Source organism: Botryllus schlosseri, chromosome 9, assembly GCF_051294905.1.
Source record: "Botryllus schlosseri isolate E-star chromosome 9, Bs_hap1, whole genome shotgun sequence".
NCBI lineage: Eukaryota > Metazoa > Chordata > Ascidiacea > Stolidobranchia > Styelidae > Botryllus > Botryllus schlosseri.
The window spans coordinates 15,299,650-15,322,551 of record NC_137244.1 but is presented as its reverse complement, the minus strand read 5'-3'; the positions used below and the strand labels follow the sequence as shown (position 1 = coordinate 15,322,551).

Sequence of the window (22,902 nt, the reverse complement as noted above, 5' to 3'; positions counted from 1 at the left end):
TTGGCACCTCAAGGAGTATATTGGTAAAAATCACACAACGATGACAATAACTTTACCGGTCAACAACCCCGACGGGATATAACCATGTAGATTTCATTCATATTATTATTAGGAGGTATTCCACCCCGTTCACACGATTATCACGTACGATTCCTTTGGCATGGTTGTTTTTGTTAGTATTGTAGCATGGTGATCACTAACAGGGGATGATAATCCATGTCCAAAGAGTCTGGAAATACGTTAGCAATACATCCGTCGGCGGCGGGGTATTAGAGAGAATCGCATATTTTTTTCGACGGGAACGGTGATCACACTGACTGGTTCTCATCACTCGTCGTTGGAATGCTTGTAATTTCCATGCGGTGTGATGTACGTAAATCAGCTGTGATCAATCGACCGTGACACAATCGCTGTCAGTCATCAATCTACGACTTGACAAAACTCGCGTTTTCGGGTTGACAGCAACACAGTGCGATATATTTGATGTCCCCGTCGACCCTCCTACTTTAATAGGGTTACCATACGGCCTCCTTTAGGGGAGCATATGTCCTCCATTTTCCAGATATGTTCTGCCCTTCGACCAAATGTACTCTCTTTCTGTCAATTTGTCCCCCTTGTTAGCTTAATATAGCCAAAAAACACCACGAGTAACGCAAAATGTAGGCCTAGATTACGAAAGTCAGGTATTTAGGTAGCCAAATCGAAAAAAAAAATGACGCTATGATGGTATTGTGCAGGCTATTACGTGGATACGGGGCCGTAGCCGGGTGGTGGTACATCATTCTCACAAGATGTACTTTGGAATGCGTGTGAAATCGACATCGTCCGTTACTCGACTGAAGCAAGTCGCCACTGCAATCCCTCTCTGTGTATACACAACGTACTAGGTACTGCAGATCCAGACGAGACTACGCATTCTGGCGAGGTTATCGAGATAGCTGGATCGCTTTACAACACATGCTACATTTGCTTCAAATGAAAGCACAAAATATAGCTTTGAAGTACTCAAGTAGAAGCAGTTTAAAAGAAATGTCGGTATCGTGAAATCGCTTTCTATCCTAATTATAAAGAGTAGGTCCCCATAAAACTGTCGAGCCAAAGGTAGTTTCGAAGCAATCCAGTAATTTGTAAATCTTATTTATGGGTTGAACGGTGTGTTAATTGACTAGAGAGAAGGAAACACGGCGGTGCCTGTATAACAAGGCTGTTCTCAAACCCACATTGTCTTGGTCATTATCGGCGAGATATGACTTTGTAGTGACATTGCGGTCGTTAAAATACATTGATTAAATACGATTTATCCCTCGTATATGGGGATCAGTGGGCGAATAATGTATCGATTCAACAATTCGGCCCGCCAAGTACCTAATTTTCTCCGCCCCGCCGACTGAAGAAGTTGCCCGCCCCCTTGTATAACAAATATGTAAATGGTGCAATAGCGACAGCTAGCGGTTGTCAATCATCCATAAAAATACTAACCAGTAATACAGTCCTCAAGGATAAACTAGGAATATCTGTGTGAGTCGCCTCGATTGACCCATGCGGCAAGTTTAGACACGAACGTATTTTGAGGTGTGATATAATCCTAGTAATTGTACTGTATTTTTCCACGCACACATACCACAATCGAAAACAGGGTTCACTGACGGGCTCACTTGTCGTACGAATGCTTGTAATTTCGGTGTGATGTGCGCAAATCAGCTGCGATACTTGTCTATTCACTTCCGTTGACTGACTTTTATAACACATTTTACACAAATACACGTGTTCAGTTTATTTGAAGTAATAACGGGCAAGCACATTAACTAATCGTCCAGAACAAGGTGTAGAGCTTCTTTCAGATCTTGGCATACTTTCTTGATATCAGAATCCTTTTTTTTTGATTTGCGATGTAAAAGCAATACTAGCTTCGCATACATGAGCATATGATTGCGTATAAACCGATATTGAAGTCTTCTGAGAGCATCTTCATTATTCTCCAGTCTACACAATATTATTTTCCTCTCAGTACGTTATGTCTCTCAATCCAACAGAACAGTTGAATTGCTATTCGAAGGTATCTGATACAGACAACTGTAAACTAATTCTTTAAGTTTGTTCACCGTAGCGTAACGACCATAGATAGAGAGAGTCTATATTTTCATCCAACCAAAATACATAACACATGGCAGTGATGGTGGTACAGAAAATATGCTTGCACAGTATTCGGTATTAGATAGGATAAGACCGTGAAGGTCATCTAGTCTGATCACACCAGCATCAAACAGGTACATTTGACTCTAAACAGTCTGGCTGTAAAGGGTGACGGCAATGCGATATATTTGATGTCCCCATCGATCCTCATACTAATGGGGTTGGCGTACGTCCTCCTTCTCCCGGAAAATATCCTCACATAAATGTACTCCTTTTTGTGAATTTATCTTCCGTTTTAGCTTAAAATACCCAAAAAGACCGTGAATAACGCGAAATAGGGACCTACGAGAAGCGGGTAGGGTCTATCTTGTTGTTTTCGCATAATCCTGTTATTCAAATGTATGATTTTGGTGTAGGTCTGATTTATAACTTTGTAAATTACTTTACAAAATTACTTTCTGCTTTTAAAGTCAAACGTGCAAAGAGTAAGTAATTTCACCTGAAACGATTGAGGAGTAAGTTACAACGACTTGGAATAGCACTAGTACCGGGTACTCGAATCAGTAGCGTCTTTTTACACCATTACTCAACCCAAGTCCACAACATACCTAAAACGTGGTATTGTTTTGTGTATTTCAGTGAAGCAAATTCAATTTAAATCTCAAACCACTTTATCCTGTGCCCGACCTCATTAAAAATCGATCAACACCTGATCACCACCTGCGTAATCAATCCGCTGTGTGTAAAATGGTATACCATGTTCGTGTCGATCGTATATTAATTTTGCGATTTGCGTCGATCTGCTGTCGAACAGATATACTTTTGCCTACCCCTGAAGTATACAGTATTACCACGTTGTCTATATTACGACTCTGTGGTTAGACAATACAGATTAGAGACGCCCCGGACTGATCAATATAGTCGGATACTCCCAATCTGCTCAGTCGTGGTTCTTGACCCTGCAAGACCTCTGTTAGCATCAGTCTATCTCACTGTTTGTAGTACCAATTTCAAACGTCGTAATAGCGATCACTCGGTCATGTGTAGAATATAGAAATTGACGCCTGTCCTATTTGCACGACCTCGTGGCTTTGGTAAACTTACTAAAGCGGAAAGTGACTACCAAGTTGAACATTGACTGATCGTTTTCTTGTTAGCGTCGATATTCGTTCGTACGTTCTTTCATGCCTTAGAATTTTTGTTATCATCGAGTGAGGTCATAAATAGACAGGGGAGACAAATTCGATGCGTTCAACACAATACGCATTTGCCACATCTCAGCCCGGACCGTAACCGATCGTTTACCGCACCTACGATAAATGTCGCTTTTTACTCATAGGTAAGCCGATGATCTGTGAAAACACAGGCGCTAACGTGCCATTTCGTTATTCCTTCAACGTCACATGACCGCCTATGAAGGCTTTTTGGGTGCCCACCAATACAGTGTTGAAACGTGATCCATAGGGCCCCCACTGCGTGCTATACGCCTCAATAAATATGTTACACAAATAGATACATGCGTCACTATGCACAGCCGAACGTATAGACACCTAAAACACGCACCATGATCTCACCGATCAGGAGAAAACTTTATTGACGTCACGACCGGCAATTATTCCTATGCCCCACGAAATCGAGTCAATCGCGAAACGACAAGTCAACCAGGGTGGTTTGACAGGCAATTATTCCCAAAGCCTCGTGACGAGGACCACAAAACGCTAGGCCAGGGCGATTTGTCGGCAGGCAACTATTACCAAGCCCAGGTCTCGTGTCCAGAGGTTAGGCGAGGCAGAATCAGGAGTGGAAAAGTACAAGTAGAAGTACTCAAGTCTCATGTCTGAGTACAAAGGTCAATCAAGATTCTTTGTTCGTTTTCTCTCTATTGGTAATTATTCCCCTTTTTTAATTGCCGCACAGTCAGAAGGGAATTCCCCTCGATTATTGCTGCAAAATTGAGAATGAGCTAATTCTTTAATTACTTATTATATTGATAATGTTTGTTTGTTCTTTATAAATCGCGAATGGGCGTCTAATGCACATTACTTATACTACTTGCATACATTGACGGGAATTGGATTGAAATGCAACTATGGAAACGCTTATAATGCATCCCTTTATCTTCACATGCGTACAGTTCCTGCCAGAGAGCTCGCGAATATTGGCGGACAAGTGACTTAGCTTCTCCCATGGTCACCTCAGGGAACTGATGAGCCAGACAAAGCCGCGGATGTTGCTTCGCGGTCGGCAATCTCGTTGCCACGGATACCTTTGCGACATCCAAATTCTACCTGTATACCTCTTCCAGTAAACCGCTCAAGCAAGGGGTAGATCTTGTTAAAAGTATCTGTCCATCAGTATCAAAAACAAACAAACAAACCATCACAAATTGTGTTGAAAATGAACAGGGAGCACGGGGTATCTTATTGAAAGCATAAGCGGTACGATCGGTAAAAGGTTAAGAACCAATACTAAACCACAAGGAAAATTGCCCAATCAAACGACAAAATAGCTGAATTGACAACAATGCTCATCGGAAATGACACCCAGGTTATTTAAGGTTAAACTACTGTCCTTTAACAAGGCCAAGCCTTTTCAGGGCCACCCACAAAGGCCCTTTTCAGGGCCACCAAAAATTGTGTTTTGAGAGTGGTGCGGATTCCATATTCCGAGTAGTCATTACGCTAAACATTTTTTGTGCGTCTTCGTCTCGGAAGGATTGGGCGATACGCGAACATCAATAGTTGGTTAGTCACTAGTGATGACCTTTTTTCAATCGTTGCGCACTCTTGTCCAAAGCACTGCGCAGGCGCTCAGACTCGAGAAAAATGAGAGGGAACATTGCCAGGGGTAAATAGTGCTATCTCTGAAGTCTGAAACCGAGGTAGGCCTACAAGTTCGGCCCGAAAAGGCAAATATTGCGCTCCGCGAAGCAATGAGAATTTGCAATCGTGTGCGACTCAAGAAAGAGATTTTTCTTTTATTATGGTATCGTACGTGTGAGCGATACTGATATCATATCAATAGCGCAATCCTTTGTGGGAATGGCGAAATGGCGTGGCATGAATATTGTGTAAGATTTACTGTACAATTACATGCCGCGAATTTTCGAAGTCATCACTTCCATCAGGCAAATCTGATCATGTATGGTGATATAGGATAATATGCAGAATATGCAAGTACAAGCACCAATATTGTTGAAAAAATCCATCCCTGGGCAAGCGTTGATCGGAAATGCAACAATTATATGCACTGTGCACTTCGTGCTTTCGGCTTCTCAGCAGCACAAATTTGTGATTTTATTCGATTCGTTTGAACGGGTATCTTCTGTAGATAAGGTCATACGCTGATCTTGTTCTTGCTTCAATCAGACTTGAATATTCGTGTCATTATACATCGTATCAATAAATATTCGTATACCGAGCGAGATAGTGTAATGGTTATGCGTCCGGCTTCTCGAGCGGTAGGTCGTGGGTTCGATCCCCGGCCGGGTCATACCAAAGACTCGAAAATTGGTATCCGCAGCTATCCCGCTAGGCGCTCAGCAATCACGGATAGCATGGAGGAGAAAAAAAACGGGGGCGCAGACTAGATGACCTCATGGGGCCGTATCGCAACTCCGTCGTCAAAGCATCTCGATGGTGCAGGCGAAAAAGAATATCATATCTCTCTCTCTCTCTCTCTCTCTCTCTCAGTTACAATAAAATAATAAATATATTCATCGGAAGCTTCTTGTTTCATGGACTTGCAATGTATTAGCAGGTATATAAGGCAATTTTCGGCTTAACGTAAGGCACACTTTTCTATCCATTATTACTAGTGCTTCAAGGCAGAAACCGAACATTCGCGGCATTCAGAGACACGCCTAGATCTCCAATTCAATCATGCTCGTTATTCTGACTAACATGGGCGATGCCCACGGTTACCATGAAAGAAGTAATATTTCAATAAAGTATAATAAAAATCGAGCCAAGCTTGGTGTACAGAAGTTAACCATTCTCATGGTTATGGGAATGCAGTGTTGTTGTTGTTTATTAAACAAAAAATATGTGGCGGTTATCGCCTCACGGCCTTTTGCACCACGCACTGTGATTTGATGTGAACTGCATTTTGCTGTATTCATTTCCCATATACAATTTCATTCAATTTCCAAGTTTCTGCGAACTAAGTAGCTCTGATTCTAATTCTAATCTAATTCAGAAAAGCTGAAAATTTTCTAGTTGTCTAAGTCTGCCTCACACAGCTCGCAATTGACACAGCAATGGTCAGATAAAGTTTCAGAAACGAGCATAAATATGGTGCCGAATCTAGTAGCTTGCATTAACGAACCACTGAAAATCATCAAACGCTGTTGCAATACGATCAAACGTGGTTTCACTGCTCCGCACCAGCCTCTTGCGACCCTTTTAAAATCTCAAGTTGAACAACTTCAATGATCATATCTTAATTTGTGTCCGTTCTAGAGGCCTCATATGGTTTGTACAAAAAGCTACCAATCTTCTGATTGATATGATTCGGAGGTATAACGCATGACAGTTATCGCAGCTAACTCCAAAAAATCCATCTCGTTGTCATAAGTGATTCTAAAAGCGCTGGTGAATAAATTGTGACTTCCGCTTCGCAGCAGCGCGTGGGAATTCAAAAATCCAAACATATCATTTAAGTGGTGTATGCCAGTAAACCTAGTTTCAGCTTCAAGTTTAAATCTGTCCAAAGCTTGAAACATGCATCGTCTAACTTCTTCAACAACACTGAGGCCAGCATCCTCTTCTGATTGTTCGCCTGGCACTCTTCTTTTTTCTGCGAACTCTCCGAACAATCGGCATTGACGGCTGTTTCGGAGTGGTTCCATCGCCATGTTAACATATTAATGATTAATGCGTCCGGCTTCTTGATCGGTAGGTCGTGGGTTCGATCCCCGGCCGGGCCAGACCAAGACTCGATAACTAGTATCCGCGGTTATCCCGCTAGGCGTTCAGCAATCACTGAGGGAAAATCGGGGGTGCAGACTAGATGACCTTATTATTAAAAAAAAGTCCGTACCGCATCTCCGTCGTCAAAGCATCTCGATGGTACAGGAGAAAAAGAATACCATAACTATTTCTCTCTCTCTCACACACACACACACTGTGCAGCCACATTTTGTCGTCCCTGGCGCAGAGCCAGAACCGCCAAGTGGCTGCTACGCCACTGGTCACAGGTCACTCTATCTGTCACAGTATTGTTGCACATATATACGTCCTTCTATCTTCTCTACAACTTTCACCGGAAATGTCTCTTTGAACTGCATATATTGTGTGATTGAATCACTGAATTTAATTAGTTTAATTAATCAGCCGACATAACTAGCGATCGTGTGAGCAATGCCGAACTTCCAATACGACGCTAATGTATCTTTACAGCATAATGACTATGCGAAATACGAGTAAAATCACTTTCGCACTGTGTTCATTGAATATAAAAATAAGTCTTTTGGTTATCGTCATTCATACTCTAATCCTTGCTGCTTCTCATTTGCTTGAATCTCCATGCCCATCACCGGATCTCTCAGCAGCGACTCACAGAAAGAGGGTACTGGCGAGAATCGAACCCAGGTCGCCTGCGTAGAAAAAAATATCGAGTTCAGGGGCAGCACAGCTTGATATCATGTGAAACACGTCACATTGTATCATGTTCAATGGGAACATTGTTTATAGGTGCCATGGGAGCACTCACTCTCTCTGATCGTATAACGAAGAAGCGCCGAGTTGTTTTGATGTAGCTATACATTTGAAGCAATTACCAAAGAGGCAGATACCGAAGTGGATCTTCGATTGATAGACCGTACTCCGTACAACTTCCTTTTGAAATCCATGTTCATTACATCGCGATGCAAACGTGCGTCTTGAGCGTATGAACAATAAATAGAACCACTGATTATGATATAAAAAAAAACAGTGTTATGGATTTGGAGCATGCTCATTGCTCATGCTCATCCACCCTACTGGAATGTCGGTACTCCAAGTTATTTCGACACCTTCCTATCTTTTCATTGTATCGCAGTCTTGTGATGTTTTGAAACGCTGAAAATATTAATAAACCTGACTGACTGACTGAAGTTTTGCCTGATGAGGTGAGCAGCGATGATTCTCCAAGTTGAAGTAATTTATTAAAAACTAATGAAAAAATAAAACATGTTAGCACAGGACATCGATTCCATACAGGCTCATCAAAGCATCATTCTCACTTCCAGTCTTAATCTCGGTTCATTTTATGAAATATATCCTGCGTGGTGGTAGCTTTTCACACATGACAGAGCCGACTTTGCGGCGTGACAAGTGAGGCTACTGATTTCAAATAACTGTGCTAGGTCAGTGACAAGAGATCAGATGCTTATGGTTGGCAAGGTGCAAGTACCAACAGATACTACTCAACACTAGAAAGGTACAGTTTGTTACTTGAATACTCCAATTCAATTTTGCGTACAAATTACGGAAACAAGTATATTCTAATATTACTCAAGCTTTGACTGTATGTATAAAAGTTATTGAACGTCACTCTATGTTGATATACATCTGGCTTAGAGATAAGATCGACGTTGGTCATCATTTGAGTTGACCGCGTCGAAACTTTGATGATTGCCCGTGTGTCGGTCTTCGTTGGTGCACCGTGTAATCATGGAGGATTCCATGCCATACCTGAAGGTTGACGACTCTCTGGAGAACCGGCTTAAAGTGCATGGTTTCAATAGAAGAAATGTCAAGAGCATTATACGCAGTATATTTTCCGATCAAAATGTTTTGACATTACTTGAGGGGATCAATGATGAACGGGAACTGGACTTTCCCGAAGCGCCTGTCACTCGGTCCAAACGCCGGCCTGAGTTTTGCAACGAAACAGAAGACTGTGAGATTACCGACCTTATTCCATATTCTTTCGGAGAAGATGCGCGGATGCCTGCTGAATTGGTCAATGAAGACACAAATTCCAAGTGGACTGAGTGCTCTCAGCCAATTGATTTAGACGCATTGAGCAATGATGCCTATGTCGACACTAATGGAGACTTTGATTGGAAAAGCTGGTTGTACCATTTGGATGGGGAAACCTCTAAGAATCCTACGTCAGAGCAGTCTGATAGTGATTCCGATTACGACTTTCTCGCTGAACTAGAAGATCAAGACGATGAAGATTACAGGTACGACCGCACTACAAAGATATCAAAGAAGGAACTGAAAAATCTCAAACGCAAGCGAAGGACTCGAAACACTACAGAAAAAGTAAATAAAACTTCCGCTGGCCATCGTAAAGTTAAGAAAATTGACCATATCAAATCTCCAATCTTACAGAAGCGCTTGCTCGATAATTTTATGCGCTGTACGACTGCCAGTGAGAAGTTGAAATTTTTGCGTTCAAACCCTCAGATGCATGTTCCCCAGAAAAAGCAACAACCACCCATACTGCCAACGCACCTTACCTTCACAGGTCAACAAACAAGTGTGCTGGTTCAGCAAATGCAACAGCATGTGCAGCTGTTAACAACTGGTTGTTTGCTAGGACAAGATTTGTCTTCTTTTTTGCATGAAATTGAACACTTCAAAGCGGTGTCGCCAAATCCTGACGTGTCAGCTTTTAATGTTGCCAATCTAGGGGAAGCATTAAAAATAACGTCTGCTGCTAGTCCTTCAAACAGATCTGACAATTCCACTTTATCAATCACGCGAACAATTGCAAATAGTCCCACTTTTATGTACAGAGAGCTCTTGCCTCGAAAGATACATCCTGCTCGGACCAATATTTTGAGATATAAGTTTTCACACCACGAGGACTGCTTGATAGCGCATGGGTGTCATGAAATGAAGTCAAACTTCATGAGTGTTAGCGAGTTGATTCATGAACTTCTTTTGCCGTGCATTTCAAGAGAGAAAATTACTCAAAGAATAAAGGCTATCATGGAAGGGAAATCGAGGAACTTCACTTCCAATCCTATATTTCGGTTGAAGACGTTGGGTATTTTGCCCCGACCCTGTGAAAAGGTTCAGCCAGTTGCTTGGAAAAATGCAGTCAAGCCGTTGGACTTGTCTGGTGACTTACCGCAGTGGCTAGAAAACTTGAAAATATCCATACCGATTCATGAAAGCATAGATAACACCCAAGCTGGTTACATTGCCGAACACCGAGTGATGGATCTTGAAGGAAATATTTCTGGTACGATCCGTCCTGTATTATGGACCAAAGAAATGGATAAAATTCTTCTTTGCGAAATTAAGCGACACGGTGGCTTAACAAGCGATGCTTTTACAGCCTTAAATCTACATTTCCCTAATCTTTCAGAGAAACTGATGAAGCGGCGTTTCAACAAGCTCATGAACATTTATTGCAAAATAATGGGATGAGATGATTGATGTTGGTATGGTAAACAAATTGTCTTGCCTTGTGAGTGTTCAATGTTTTATTGTTAGTAGGTGCCTTTTTATCTATTTTGTGTTATTGCTCTTCAATCATTAACACTCCAATCCAACTGTGATATTTGTGTTCGATAACTGTATTGTGATCTTGCCGCATATCTCCTTGAGGCACCGTAGTGCTGGACCGTAAGCTTTGTTACATTTTGTTTTCCTTTTTCAGCTGTATCTAGGGCCTAGATATAGGCTTTATGAAGAGAAGCATGGGGAAAATTTACGCTGTGCGAAAAGGCCGACATCCCGGGATATATCTTTCTTGGGACGATTGCAAACGGCAGGTCAATGGTTTTGCCGGGGCTATCTACAAAAGTTTCAGCACAGAACCTGAAGCATGTCAGTTTTTGAAAGGTGCAAACACCAAAGCTGACACGCGGGTTCCTGATGAAGCAACCCTTTTGGAAATATTTTCGGATGAACTTGGCGACATTGAATCTACGGCAGCTCAGAACAGGAAAGGTTACAAGCGTAAAGCCGATATCGCCCTTCAAAAGACTTCGAAGACATGTAAAGTTATGAAGAACGTTTACTCTGAAATAAAAAAAAATGGCTTCACCTTTTCTGTCGATGAAAGTAATTTTCCTATCGTTTACACTGATGGTGCATGCTCAAATAATGGTAGAAAATCAGCCAACGTCAAAGCAGGCTTTGGCGTGTTTTGGGGTGATGGACACCCTTTGAATTTGAGCAGGAGGTTGGAGGGTATTCAAACCAATCAACGAGCAGAGATAGCCGCAATCAACGCGTGCTTGGAGCAAGCGAAGGAACATGGACTTGATAACTTGACTGTGAAGACAGACTCGCAATTTGTAATCAACTGTATCACGAAATGGGTTCCCGGTTGGATGAAGAGAAATTGGATTAAAAGCGACGGAAAAGCGGTGGTGCATAAAACTGAACTGGTAAAAATGCTAGACCTCCTGAAACACGTCAACGTGAATTGGGTGCATGTTCGTGGGCATAGAGGCATATATGGTAATGAAAAAGCTGACCAACTGGCAGTTGCCGGATCATTGATGTAGGTTTTTATGTGCACTGTGCAGTTTGCCCATTTAAGATTCGTAAAACACTGTGCATCAGTTATGAAATTTAAGTTGCTGAGTGTGAAATGGTAAGTTTCCATTCGTTCACATCACTGCCATTCATTAGTGTAGGATCTGCACATTTTTTACATTGCTGCTTGGCTGCTATGAGCAAACACAAGTTTAATGCATTCACAGATGGAAACATCTACATACATTATATATATTTTCTACCTTATGGTGACTGACCACTGAGCAGGTATTGTTCGGAAATAAATGCAATCTGAGTTGTGTGGTTTGTTTTATTCCAGAGTAGCTGTCTTGGTTAAATGAAACATGGGGGGTTAAATGAAAGATGTTTTGTCCATATCTCCTTTGTCCTTGTTGATATTCATGTTATCTCCTACACATCTAGCACATCGGTGGCCAACTAGTCAGCCGCGTCACGCATGTGTGGGTTCACCATACATCCCGATCAAGGGGGAAAATCATGCGTTTTGATTGATTTTATTAATTTTTCATTTTTAGGAATAGATTAACCCATAAATAGCTAGGGTAGCGTAGAAGTATTGACCTTCGGCTAGTCAGCGGGTCCACGAAAGAAGAATTGTAGCAACCTGACACGCATAGTCCCACTTTAAAGTTGCTATCAATGTGGGCAGTGGGCATGCAAAAAAAAAAGTCATTTCGCATACACTCAGAGCTCTGATTAGGCAGATGGACTAATAATGTAGATACGAGTATGAATGAAAATATATCAAGTGTGGCAGTTGTAGATATTTTATGCTACAAAATTTCGGCAACTGCTATCGCTTGACTACGTACGGCCGGAAATCAAAAAATCTTGAATTGGGTAGAGAGGAGTGGGAGCTTGTGAACCAATCACCTCTTGTTGAAAATGATTTCCCGAGTAAAGGTACTGCAATGAACTCTTATGTTCTGGATTGGCAGTCTATCGTCAATTCATCTATCGCAGTCAACTTAAATGTACTGCACAATGCCCTACACGGGAACAATGCAATATGGCTAGTGAGATTTTCGTGCTCTGTTACTTGATTGAACCTATAGGATATAGCAGTGGTTTTCAACCTTTTTGTCTTCACGGAGCCCCCGAAGTTCAAATTTAGCTCAATTATCGTGCAATCATCATCTGTCTTGTGCAAATGATAAGTGGAGTCTAGTGATGAACAGCAACAAAATGACTTATTTATTTCAAAGCGAAGACTTCAACTGCATTTCTTGAAAGTTGTGGTCGCGTCTTGAAAGTCCGCGCCTTCGATTTGATATGAACGAGTGCCGAAGATCCATTTTCACAAAGATCACAACAAATATTGCACCAAAATTGAGAAACGATTTTTTTAATGAACATATAACGTCAAACCTGGTCGTTTCTATCTAGCAGCTCGTCTTAAAATTATTATGGCAAAATAGTTATATTATATCACATGAGAAAATGGATTTTTGTGAACATGTCGAAGTCACCGTGATTGACTCTACTAATCCAATGTTATTTTTATTTTTCCACAATCCCCCCAAAAAACATCTATAAACAGCAATATATTTGTATCAGTTGGCTATTGCCAATTTAGCAATCAAAATGAGTTGGCGCAGTAGGATATTTCATTTCAGATGGTCATTCTGTTGATTTAAGTTCTGAAGCGGAACTGCCTCGTGATTTTCTTAATTAAAAACATACAAATTAGGTTATCAAGTATTTTGTAAATTTAGAGGCTTCGCGGATCCCTTGAAAATGCTTCGCGGACCCCCCCTTGGTTGAGAACCACTGGGATGGACACACTATTGATAGCGAACGTAAGTGGACAAAACAGTTGAAAAACAAATTATTATTTTGATCCCAACAGAATCGGTTGGTCAGGCCTGCACTAGTTGACCATTGCATTGAAAGATGATATTCAGTCACAGTAGATAAGAGACAGCCACATTTATTGGTGAACAATACAAATGGATGGCACAAATATTATGTTATAACAAACATGATACAGAGTTCAAGACTACACAAATAACTAGTAAGAAACAGATGTGCCGTAATTGCAGCACTAGTAATGATATAACCATTAGTCACAAATAGCATTTTTCAGAATTTGACCGAAACGATAACACAAATTCATAATCCGGAGGTTGTAGGTGAAATCTACAAATCACACCCTGAACTTGTGACTTGTGTCTTTTGATTTTGGGGGCAAATCCACATAATGCAGTCGAGCTTTTTACATGTAGGCGTACACCAGTAGGCCTGTAAGGCATACCAGTATTCAGATAAGTTGTAGTTCATTATATTGTGATATTTGTACAAAAACATATAACACAAAAGGTAAAATTTCAATACAAAGCCAACTTCTTGGATACACCAAATAGCTTATGCAGACGGATAAGAATTGGTCTAAGAATCTTATAAAATTAAGATTCAATAAACTGCAACGTCGTTTTCGAGTACGGTAACACATGTAGCATGACCAATATTGCGATGATTTTGGGTAATTGTAAATCATCGAAAAAGTGCCTTAAATTACTATTTACAGTTGCTCTGCACAGCTTTCCTCATGACAACATACATTGAGATTTGGACAGTCAATTTTGTCTTCTAACGTCAATATATTTGGTATCAGAATTTGGTATAAGGCGAGTACAAGCATTCAATTCGATGTAAAATGGAACAGAACGAAATTGAGAGCATAAAATACATAATACACATTTGAAGTGCCACATACTAAATTTGGGAGACACAATGAAATATACAAAAATAGATACAAGATTCTGAAGATTGTATCAACGATCAAGTGTATCCCACGGGACTGTATTTATGCTCACTTTTATGCCGTCTTACACGATAAACTAGAAGAGCGACTGTGGCAATCACAACAACAAACAAAATCAGAGACAGGACTACAAACACTTCATCACATAATGCATGGTTACTCTCAGGATGTGTATGGCATATTTTGTCATAATCATCCGGAATGTAATCTTTCAAAATCCTGACAAATTCATTGAGATTGCAAGATGTTTCACAACCGTAAACGCTCAGCGATGTGATCGTACCATTTCCTCTTCGATATTCGACTTCAACTTGATATACATCCCCATCTTTATACAGATCAACCATAATACAGCTAGCATAAGTTGGCTGTATCCAATCGTAACTTCCAAGTGCAACTAGCAACGCCACCAACGTCGTATCATGTGCTGAATATGCAATCATCGAATAATTGCGATAATTCATTAGGACGTCCTGCATGTTTTCAATGATTTTTTTCAACAGTATACCTCCTTGGATTTGCGAGATTTCTTTCCGGTACTTATAGTCGATGTCAGTGAACATGAGCCCCATTTCCATTGAATTAAGCTCAATCAGTTCGGACATAATGTCTTCTGTGACCCAATCGGGTAACGAATAATTATGACACTGCAGGCAAAACAGGTTGTCCTCAACTTTCCACACATTCAAGAAATTGACATCTTGTATACCTGTTTTTTCTCCAATAAATTTGTAAAATTTGGCATATTTTTTCTCATGCTCCAGAAACCAGGGTGAGCTTCTTATTTTCTTCATTGTCTCATTGTATTTAGGACAGTCATAGCGAGGGTATCGCAACAAGTCTTCATAGTTGTCTGGGACCACATGTACTGGAATGGGGTGCCAAGTTGTGACAGAACCGTTCCACCTTTCATCCGCGGTTACTGGGTAGAGCCCGGCCAAATTGGATTGAGCACTCATAATAGTTCGATCTTTATCTGTGCTGCGTATGTATATTTGATCTTTCAAGTACTCTATACTAAGTGATGTGCCATACTTGGATCTGAGATATTGACCCATCTCGTACTGCTCTTTCATGCCAATATTTGTCAACTGACCATACCCATTTTTCCAGATATTGGTATCTTTATAAGGATCATTTGGGTATGTACTCATGTAGGACCGGTCTCCATGCCGCCATATGACATTTGAAAATATAAGCTCTCTTCCGACAGCTGCTTTGAGAATGGCAATCACAGTAAAAATTGTAGCTACAATGTATCCATGAGCCATTATAATCATCTCAATGATTATCTGACAGTAGATCAACTTTGCTTGGTAGATATTCAATAATCTAATAACAACATATAAAGTTATACACAATCTGTGAGAGATCTTAAAGTTGAAGGCAATAACATTACACTATAATAAAAAATTAAAATTGTACCTCCAGACTTGGGTTAATATAGTTATGCAAATGATAATGTGATCATATGCCATAATTTAGCTGTACCTCCAGCCCCGGCCCAGAGAGTTCAATTTCTATTTGATATATTGTTATTTTGAAGTAAAATGGAACATAGGAGAAAGCTGGCTGCAACTATAGTGCTCAGTGACAGTTCATCATTGGCAATTGTAACTACCTGCTTGCCTTCTAGGGAAATGCTCGCACAAACAATGAGCTCTCTATAGCGCTCTGGTCAAATGTAAAAGTTTCAAAGCATAAAATCGAGACAAAAATTAGTCGCTAATTCGAACTCCGAACCACCTTGCACCTACAGATTACAGAACCAATTCATGCAACACCAAAAATAATTAGCTCACAGATTAATTAGCTAACCTTACGGTATATAAGCTGTTGATATGCTGATTTACAGGTGCCGCCGTGCCGGCTCATCACATCATCCTGCCTCATTTTAACATACTGAGGGGCGGTGAGGGCGGAGGCCAATTCTCTGACTCAAACCAAGTTAGTTTTTTTAGGACTAGCTTTTGGCCTTCGCCCTTACTGGAATATTTTTGTTACCTAGATTAAAATTTAACTCGCTCACAAGTCACCAACCTACCGTCCCGAACAGTTGCAGTGCAGTCATCTATTTCACGAGCAATGATCGAGCCTACCATAACCCGCATGCAGCCGCTGAGCAGTTGAGCAGAATGAGCGTCATAAACAACGGGAAGGATGTTCCGTATCGATAAATAATGTTTACACTTTGGATTTTGAAAAGTAAGTCGCTGTAAGTAGTTTTGTGATAAGTTTGCATTACTTTTATGAGTGAAATTATCTTTGCAACAGCGTATCACGGTAACTGAATATATTTTCGAAGATTGTACCGGCTATTTGTAGATTTGTAGTGTGATTCAGGGCCCCGTGGATATACTCAGCTATCGCAGCTATCGCAGCTATCACTTGTGGATATACTCAGCTATCACAGCTATCGCAGCTATCACCAAAAATCGCAGACATACAGGTCATTTAAAGGTCACGTATCGTCTAGGGCGCAGCTATCAGTGCTGGAGCTTGTCTGGGTTGAAATAGCGCGCAGCTATCAGATCCGGAGCAATTCTGAGTGGAAATAGTGCGCAGCTATCAGATTCGGAGCACGTCCTGGTTGAAATAGTGCGCAGCTATCAGCTCCGGAGCACGTCCGGGTTGAAATAGTGCGCAGCTATCAGATCCGGAGCAAGTCTGAGTGGAAATAGTGCGCAGCTATCAGATTCGGAGCACGTCCTGGTTGGAATAGTGCGCAGCTATCAGCTCCAGAGCACGTCCGGGTTGAAATAGTGCGCAGCTATCACATCCGGAGCAAGTCTGAGTGGAAATAGTGCGCAGCTATCAGATCCGGAGCAAGTCTGAGTGGAAATAGTGCGCAGCTATCAGCTTCGGAGCACGTCCTGGTTGAAATAGTGCGCAGCTATCTATCCGGAGCATGTCCGGGTTTAAATAGTGCGCAGCTATCAGCTCCGGAGCACATCCGGGTTGAAATAGTGCGCAGCTATCAGATCCGGAGCAAGTCTGAGTGGAAATAGTGCGCAGCTATCAGATTCGGAGCACGTGCTGGTTGAAAAATGCGCAGCTATCAGCTCCGGAGCACGTCCGGGTTGAAATAGTGCGCAGCTATCACATCCGGAGCAAGTCTGAGTTGAAATAGTGCGCAGCTATCAGCTCCAGAGCACGTCCGGGTTGAAATAGTGCGCAGCTATCGCTACTGTGGATATACTCAGCTATCGCAGCTATCACCAAAAATCGCAGACATACAGGTCATTTAAAGGTCACGTATCGTTTAGGGCGCAGCTATCAGCGCTGGAGCTTGTCTGGGTTGAAATAGTGCGCAGCTATCAGATCCGGAGCACGTCTGAGTGGAAATAGTGCGCAGCTATCAGATTCGGAGCACGTCCTGGTTGAAAAAATGCGCAGCTATCAGCTCCGGAGCACGTCCGGGTTGAAATAGTGCGCATCTATCACATCCGGAGCAAGTATGAGTTGAAATAGTGCGCAGCTATCAGCTCCAGAGCACGTCCGGGTTGAAATAGTGCGCAGCTATCGCTACTGTGGATATACTCAGCTATCGCAGCTATCACCAAAAATCGCAGACATACAGGTCATTTAAAGGGCACGTATCGTTTAGGGCGCAGCTATCAGCGCTGGAGCTTGTCTGGGTTGAAATAGTGCGCAGCTATCAGATCCGGAGCACGTCTGAGTTGAAATGGTGCGCAGCTATCAGCTCCGGAGCACGTCCGGGTTGAAATAGTGCGCAGCTATCAGCTCCGGAGCACGTTCGGGTTGAAATAGTGCACAGCTAGCAGATCTGGAGCAAGTCTGAGTTGAAATAGTGCGCAGCTATCAGCTCCAGAGCACGTCCGGGTTGAAATAGTGCGCAGCTATCAGATCCGGAGCAAGTCTGAGTGGAAATAGTGCGCAGCTATCAGATTCGGAGCACGTCCTGGTTGAAAAAATGCGCAGCTATCAGCTCCGGAGCACGTCCGGGTTGAAATAGTGCGCAGCTATCACATCCGGAGCAAGTCTGAGTTGAAATAGTGCGCAGCTATCAGCTCCAGAGCACGTCCGGGTTGAAATAGTGCGCAGCTATCGCTACTGTGGATATACTCAGCTATCGCAGCTATCACCAAAAATCGCAGACATACAGGTCACTTAAAGGTCACGTATCGTTTAGGGCGCAGCTATCAGCGCTGGAGCTTGTCTGGGTTGAAATAGTGCGCAGCCATCAGATTCGGAGCACGTCCTGGTTGAAATAGTGCGCAGCTATCAGCTCCGGAGCACGTCCGGGTTGAAATAGTGCGCAGCCATCAGATTTGGAGCACGTCCTGGTTGAAATAGTGCGCAGCTATCAGCTCCGGAGCACGTCCTTGTTGAAATAGTGCGCAGCTATCAGATCCGGAGCACGTCTGGGTTCAAATAGGACGCAGCTAGCAGCTCCGGAGCACATGTGGACTCGAATTATGCGCAGCTATCAGCTCCGGAGCACTTCCGGATTCAAATTCATCCATTACATGGCATGCAAGGACTATCTTCGTGATTTTCAGTGTACAGGCGGGCAACTTTTCCAGTCGGTGGGCTGGATATAGGAAAATTAGGTACTTGGCGGGCTGGATTGCTGAATCGATACATTATTCGCCCATTTATCTACATATAAAAGGAATAAACCGTATTTAATGAATGTATTTTAACGACAGCAGCGTCACTTCAAAGCCATTTCTCGCTGATAATGACGAATACAATGTGGATTTGAGAATAGGATTGTCACACAGGCGCCGTGATGTCTGGTTCTATCTGATCAATCAACACACGGTGCACTCCCTAGTTAGATTTCAAGGCGGTCGATAACCCCGGTACAGCTAATTTACAAAGATATCAATTCATAAGGGTTGAGTAAGTGACGAGATATCGTCGTTGTTCAACTGTGTGGCCTGATTAATCTCGATATTGAATTCATGCGGTCGGCGTCCTCTACGAAATTTGAAAAGCGGCTCGCAACCCGTTTTGAGTTGGCGACCTCTGGTATAAGCGGTGTCTTACTGGGGTTACCATTAGGGTTATGACTAGAAAACAAAATTCAAAATTTTGTGTGTCCTGTAGTCACAAATGATGAGCCTTTGTGTCCTGATTTCAAAACTCACAAAAGTTAAGACTGTTTGAACAAAAACCTCCCGCACAAAAATTATCCAGTTTTCACTGTATGGAGGATAGGCTTTCTCTTGTAGATACAGACTATATAATTTATATATCGACTGATTTGAATTTAACTGACCCAATTCCAATTGCGAAGATTTAAAATAGTATTTTGGTACATTTTGATCGCCCAGATTGAATTATTTTTTATCGTGTTCTTGTTAACAGTCAATATTAAATAATTGATAAATAATTGCTAATTCCGATTTTAGATGTAGACTGCATGTCTGGCACAAATCAAACTGGGTGTTCGTAAAGGCGAAAGTAGAACAACTCGAGGTATTTTCAGCGGTCTAGAAAACCGCTTAGAAGAATATGATGTACAATCTCATATATCATATGTGACACCGTAGCATCTGTTAATACTGGACGACAGAATGGCGTTGCTTCGAAACTGCGAAATGCAATGATGAGCATGGGTTTTCATATCCCTTGCCAACATCATATTATCGATTCTTAAAGCATATATTAGAGTTCTTCGATCCAACGTCTTCAGGAAATCCAACTCTCAGCAACAAATTTGGAGATGATGTGGTAAAACACTACCAAAACTAGGTGCAATCCACCAAGCACGAATTTCAGATGAAAATATTAGAAAACCGTTGGTCAATTTTCAAAACTGAATTTCGTCAATAATATTGGTCATTGCATTAGATTACTATTCATTTTTAACCTCTCTCAGCCCCGAGTGTCAGATTTACCTGTAGAGCTGGGGAACGTAATTCATATTTATAGCATCTGGTATAATTACTTTATTGTATGTTGTTAATTCGTGACCTCCAGTCTGTTGATTAATCAAAAGATATTTTACTCGCCCAAACGTAGCAGACTAAAAGAATATCTTTCGTGAGACGCACACGTAAATTGTCATTGCTTTATTCCTATGTGGATGCGCCGGGTGGCATTTGCATTGTGGTATCAGATTAGAAGGACAGCACTATTTTTAGTCACGCCCACCCAGCGCGGCTATTGACAACGGACAAATACCCTAAGTTTGGGCCAAGGTATTTCTTTGGTATCACATCCCGTGAAGTTGCGTGTTGGCTGAAACTGCATATGTCTTTTTGTGTGTTGTGGGATCGTGACGCGGTAATGACCGGCTCCGAAATGTCTGTTCCCATAAAATAGCCTATGCATGTTTTTTCTTGAGGGGGGAGGTATGCATTTCAAGCCCAGTTATCTGCTGGAGCATGGGTCACCAACCGTTTTGAAACAAAAAACTACTTCTTGTGTAGTGTGTACTGATTATTGCGACGACCGAAGGGTTACCCCTTATTCCCGCCGTTTATCCGTGCTAGTTGGATTTCATCACTTAGAGTAAGACAATCAGAGCACTGGGCCGGGTTTCCGCCCCTTACCAAGAACAAAAAACGCTCACTCGCCGGGACTCACACCAGCTCCTCCGAGCTCAGTTGCGTCGCTGCAGTGCGCGCCAAAGCACTAATCTCCGCGTCGGAACTCGGGAATATTAACTATAGATTCCCGTTGAGCCGCCGCGTGGGCGAGGACGAGCAATGCCCCAATTGACTGCGTTCCTATGTTCCTGGGGGTCGGCCGACCCATGTTCAACTGCTTTTCATGCTCATATGAAACCAGCTTCAACTTTCAAATCTTTCATTTGATTATTTGCTACAGCGACCGCGGGCGGCTCATTTGGTCCGCGTTGGTTACCACTCTACTACAGACATTTGAATCGCGAAGCTCGAAGAACATTTTCAAGAATTATTTAAATTCTCGAAAATGCTCTATAATTTCTGTTGGTTTACAAAATACTTTTGAGTCCCCTTCGAGCACGCTCCACACCCTATTAAGGAATTTGGGGTGTGGCAGGTAAAGACCTGGTAATAATGCAAATCGTTGGGGGTGATAAATCATCCCAATAAAGTTGGGCAATTGGTATACTATGACATAATAAGCAAATGACGCATGATGTATGAAGAGAGTTGATATCTCACTAAGCCCTTTCATCGCAATCCTTATATTGTCTTCCAATATATCCTTTAAGATTATAGTCCTAATACAAGTAAAACAAATGTAATCGTGAGTAATCGTGATTACCTTTCCAATGTAATCGTAATCGTAATCGACTACTTCCTGATTTTGCTGTAATCGTAATCGTAATCGTAATCGCGTGATTCTGAAGTAATCGTAATCGCAATCGATTACATTCATGAAGTAATCACCCCATGTCTGATTAGTATATTATAAATGCGAACCATTCGATATCACCAAACAGAGTTTTAGAAAGTGGGTTGAACTATAGTTTAACAAAACTTTAAATGGAAAATGAGCAGTCAACACAATCACTTGGACTTGGACTCGAGTCATAATACCATGACTCGGACTCGAACCTCTGCCCGATGACTTGGACTCGACCTTGACTCGGTGGCTGCACACTATTTCAACTCAGACTTGCTCCGGATCTGATATGTGCGCACTATTTCAACCCGCAGTTGCTCCGGATCAGATATCTGCGCACTATTTCCACTCATACTTGCTCCGGAGCTGATAGCTGCGCACTATTTCAACCCGGACATGCTCCGGATCTGATAGCTGTGCACTATTTCAACCCGGACATGCTCCAGATCTGATAGCTGTGCACTATTTCAACCCGGACGTGCTCCGGAGCTGATAGCTGCGCACCATTTCAACTCAGACGTGCGCCGGATCTGATAGCTGCGCACTATTTCAACCCAGACAAGCTCCAGCGCTGATAGCTGCGCCCTAAACGATACGTGACCTTTAAATGACCTGTATGTCTGCGATTTTTGGTGATAGCTGCGATAGCTGAGTATATCCACAGTAGCGATAGCTGCGCACTATTTCAACCCGGACGTGCTCTGGAGCTGATAGCTGCGCACTATTTCAACTCAGACTTGCTCCAGATCTGATAGCTGTGCACTATTTCAACCCGAACGTGCTCCGGAGCTGATAGCTGCGCACTATTTCAACCAGGACGTTCTCCGAATCTGATAGCTGCGCACTATTTCCACTCAGACTTGCTCCGGATCTGATAGCTGCGCACTATTTTAACTCAGACGTGCTCCGGAACTGATAGCTGCGCACTATTTCAACCCAGACAAGCTCCAGCGCTGATAGCTGCGCCCTAGACCAGTGGTTCTCAACCTGGGGGGCGCGCCCCCTTTGGGGGGCGTGGAAGCATTGAAGGGGGGCGCGAAGAAGCAGTCAACTGGAAAAAATTTTCGCGCTCCGCGCGATTCGCTTCCAGTTCACGCGTGTTTCTCTATATACAGACCTAATTTCATATTTTGAATTCTCTCATCAGCACTCATAACCTTCCATGCCATCAAACAATCTGTTGGGGTTGCTAGCATCCCGGTTGGATTTTGTGATATGACGATAGGG

General features: G+C 42.3%; 2 protein-coding genes and 1 pseudogene across 2 annotated transcripts; 2 read left to right on the top strand and 1 right to left on the bottom strand.

Annotated features, from left to right (window-relative positions):
• Nucleotides 1-8,600: 8,600 nt before the first annotated feature.
• LOC145446461 (GON-4-like protein) lies at nt 8,601-10,734 on the top strand. The gene has a single exon (XM_080324756.1). The coding sequence runs from the start codon at nt 8,787-8,789 to the stop codon at nt 10,500-10,502; it is 1,716 nt and encodes a 571-aa protein (XP_080180882.1). The 5' UTR covers nt 8,601-8,786; the 3' UTR covers nt 10,503-10,734.
• A 28-nt stretch (nt 10,735-10,762) lies between these two features.
• Nucleotides 10,763-11,881, top strand: LOC145446463 (ribonuclease H1-like). Its single transcript, XM_080324757.1, has one exon. The coding sequence runs from the start codon at nt 10,763-10,765 to the stop codon at nt 11,588-11,590; it is 828 nt and encodes a 275-aa protein (XP_080180883.1). The 3' UTR covers nt 11,591-11,881.
• A 1,636-nt stretch (nt 11,882-13,517) lies between these two features.
• LOC145446462 (prostatic acid phosphatase pseudogene) lies at nt 13,518-15,793 on the bottom strand (annotated as a pseudogene).
• Nucleotides 15,794-22,902: the final 7,109 nt, after the last annotated feature.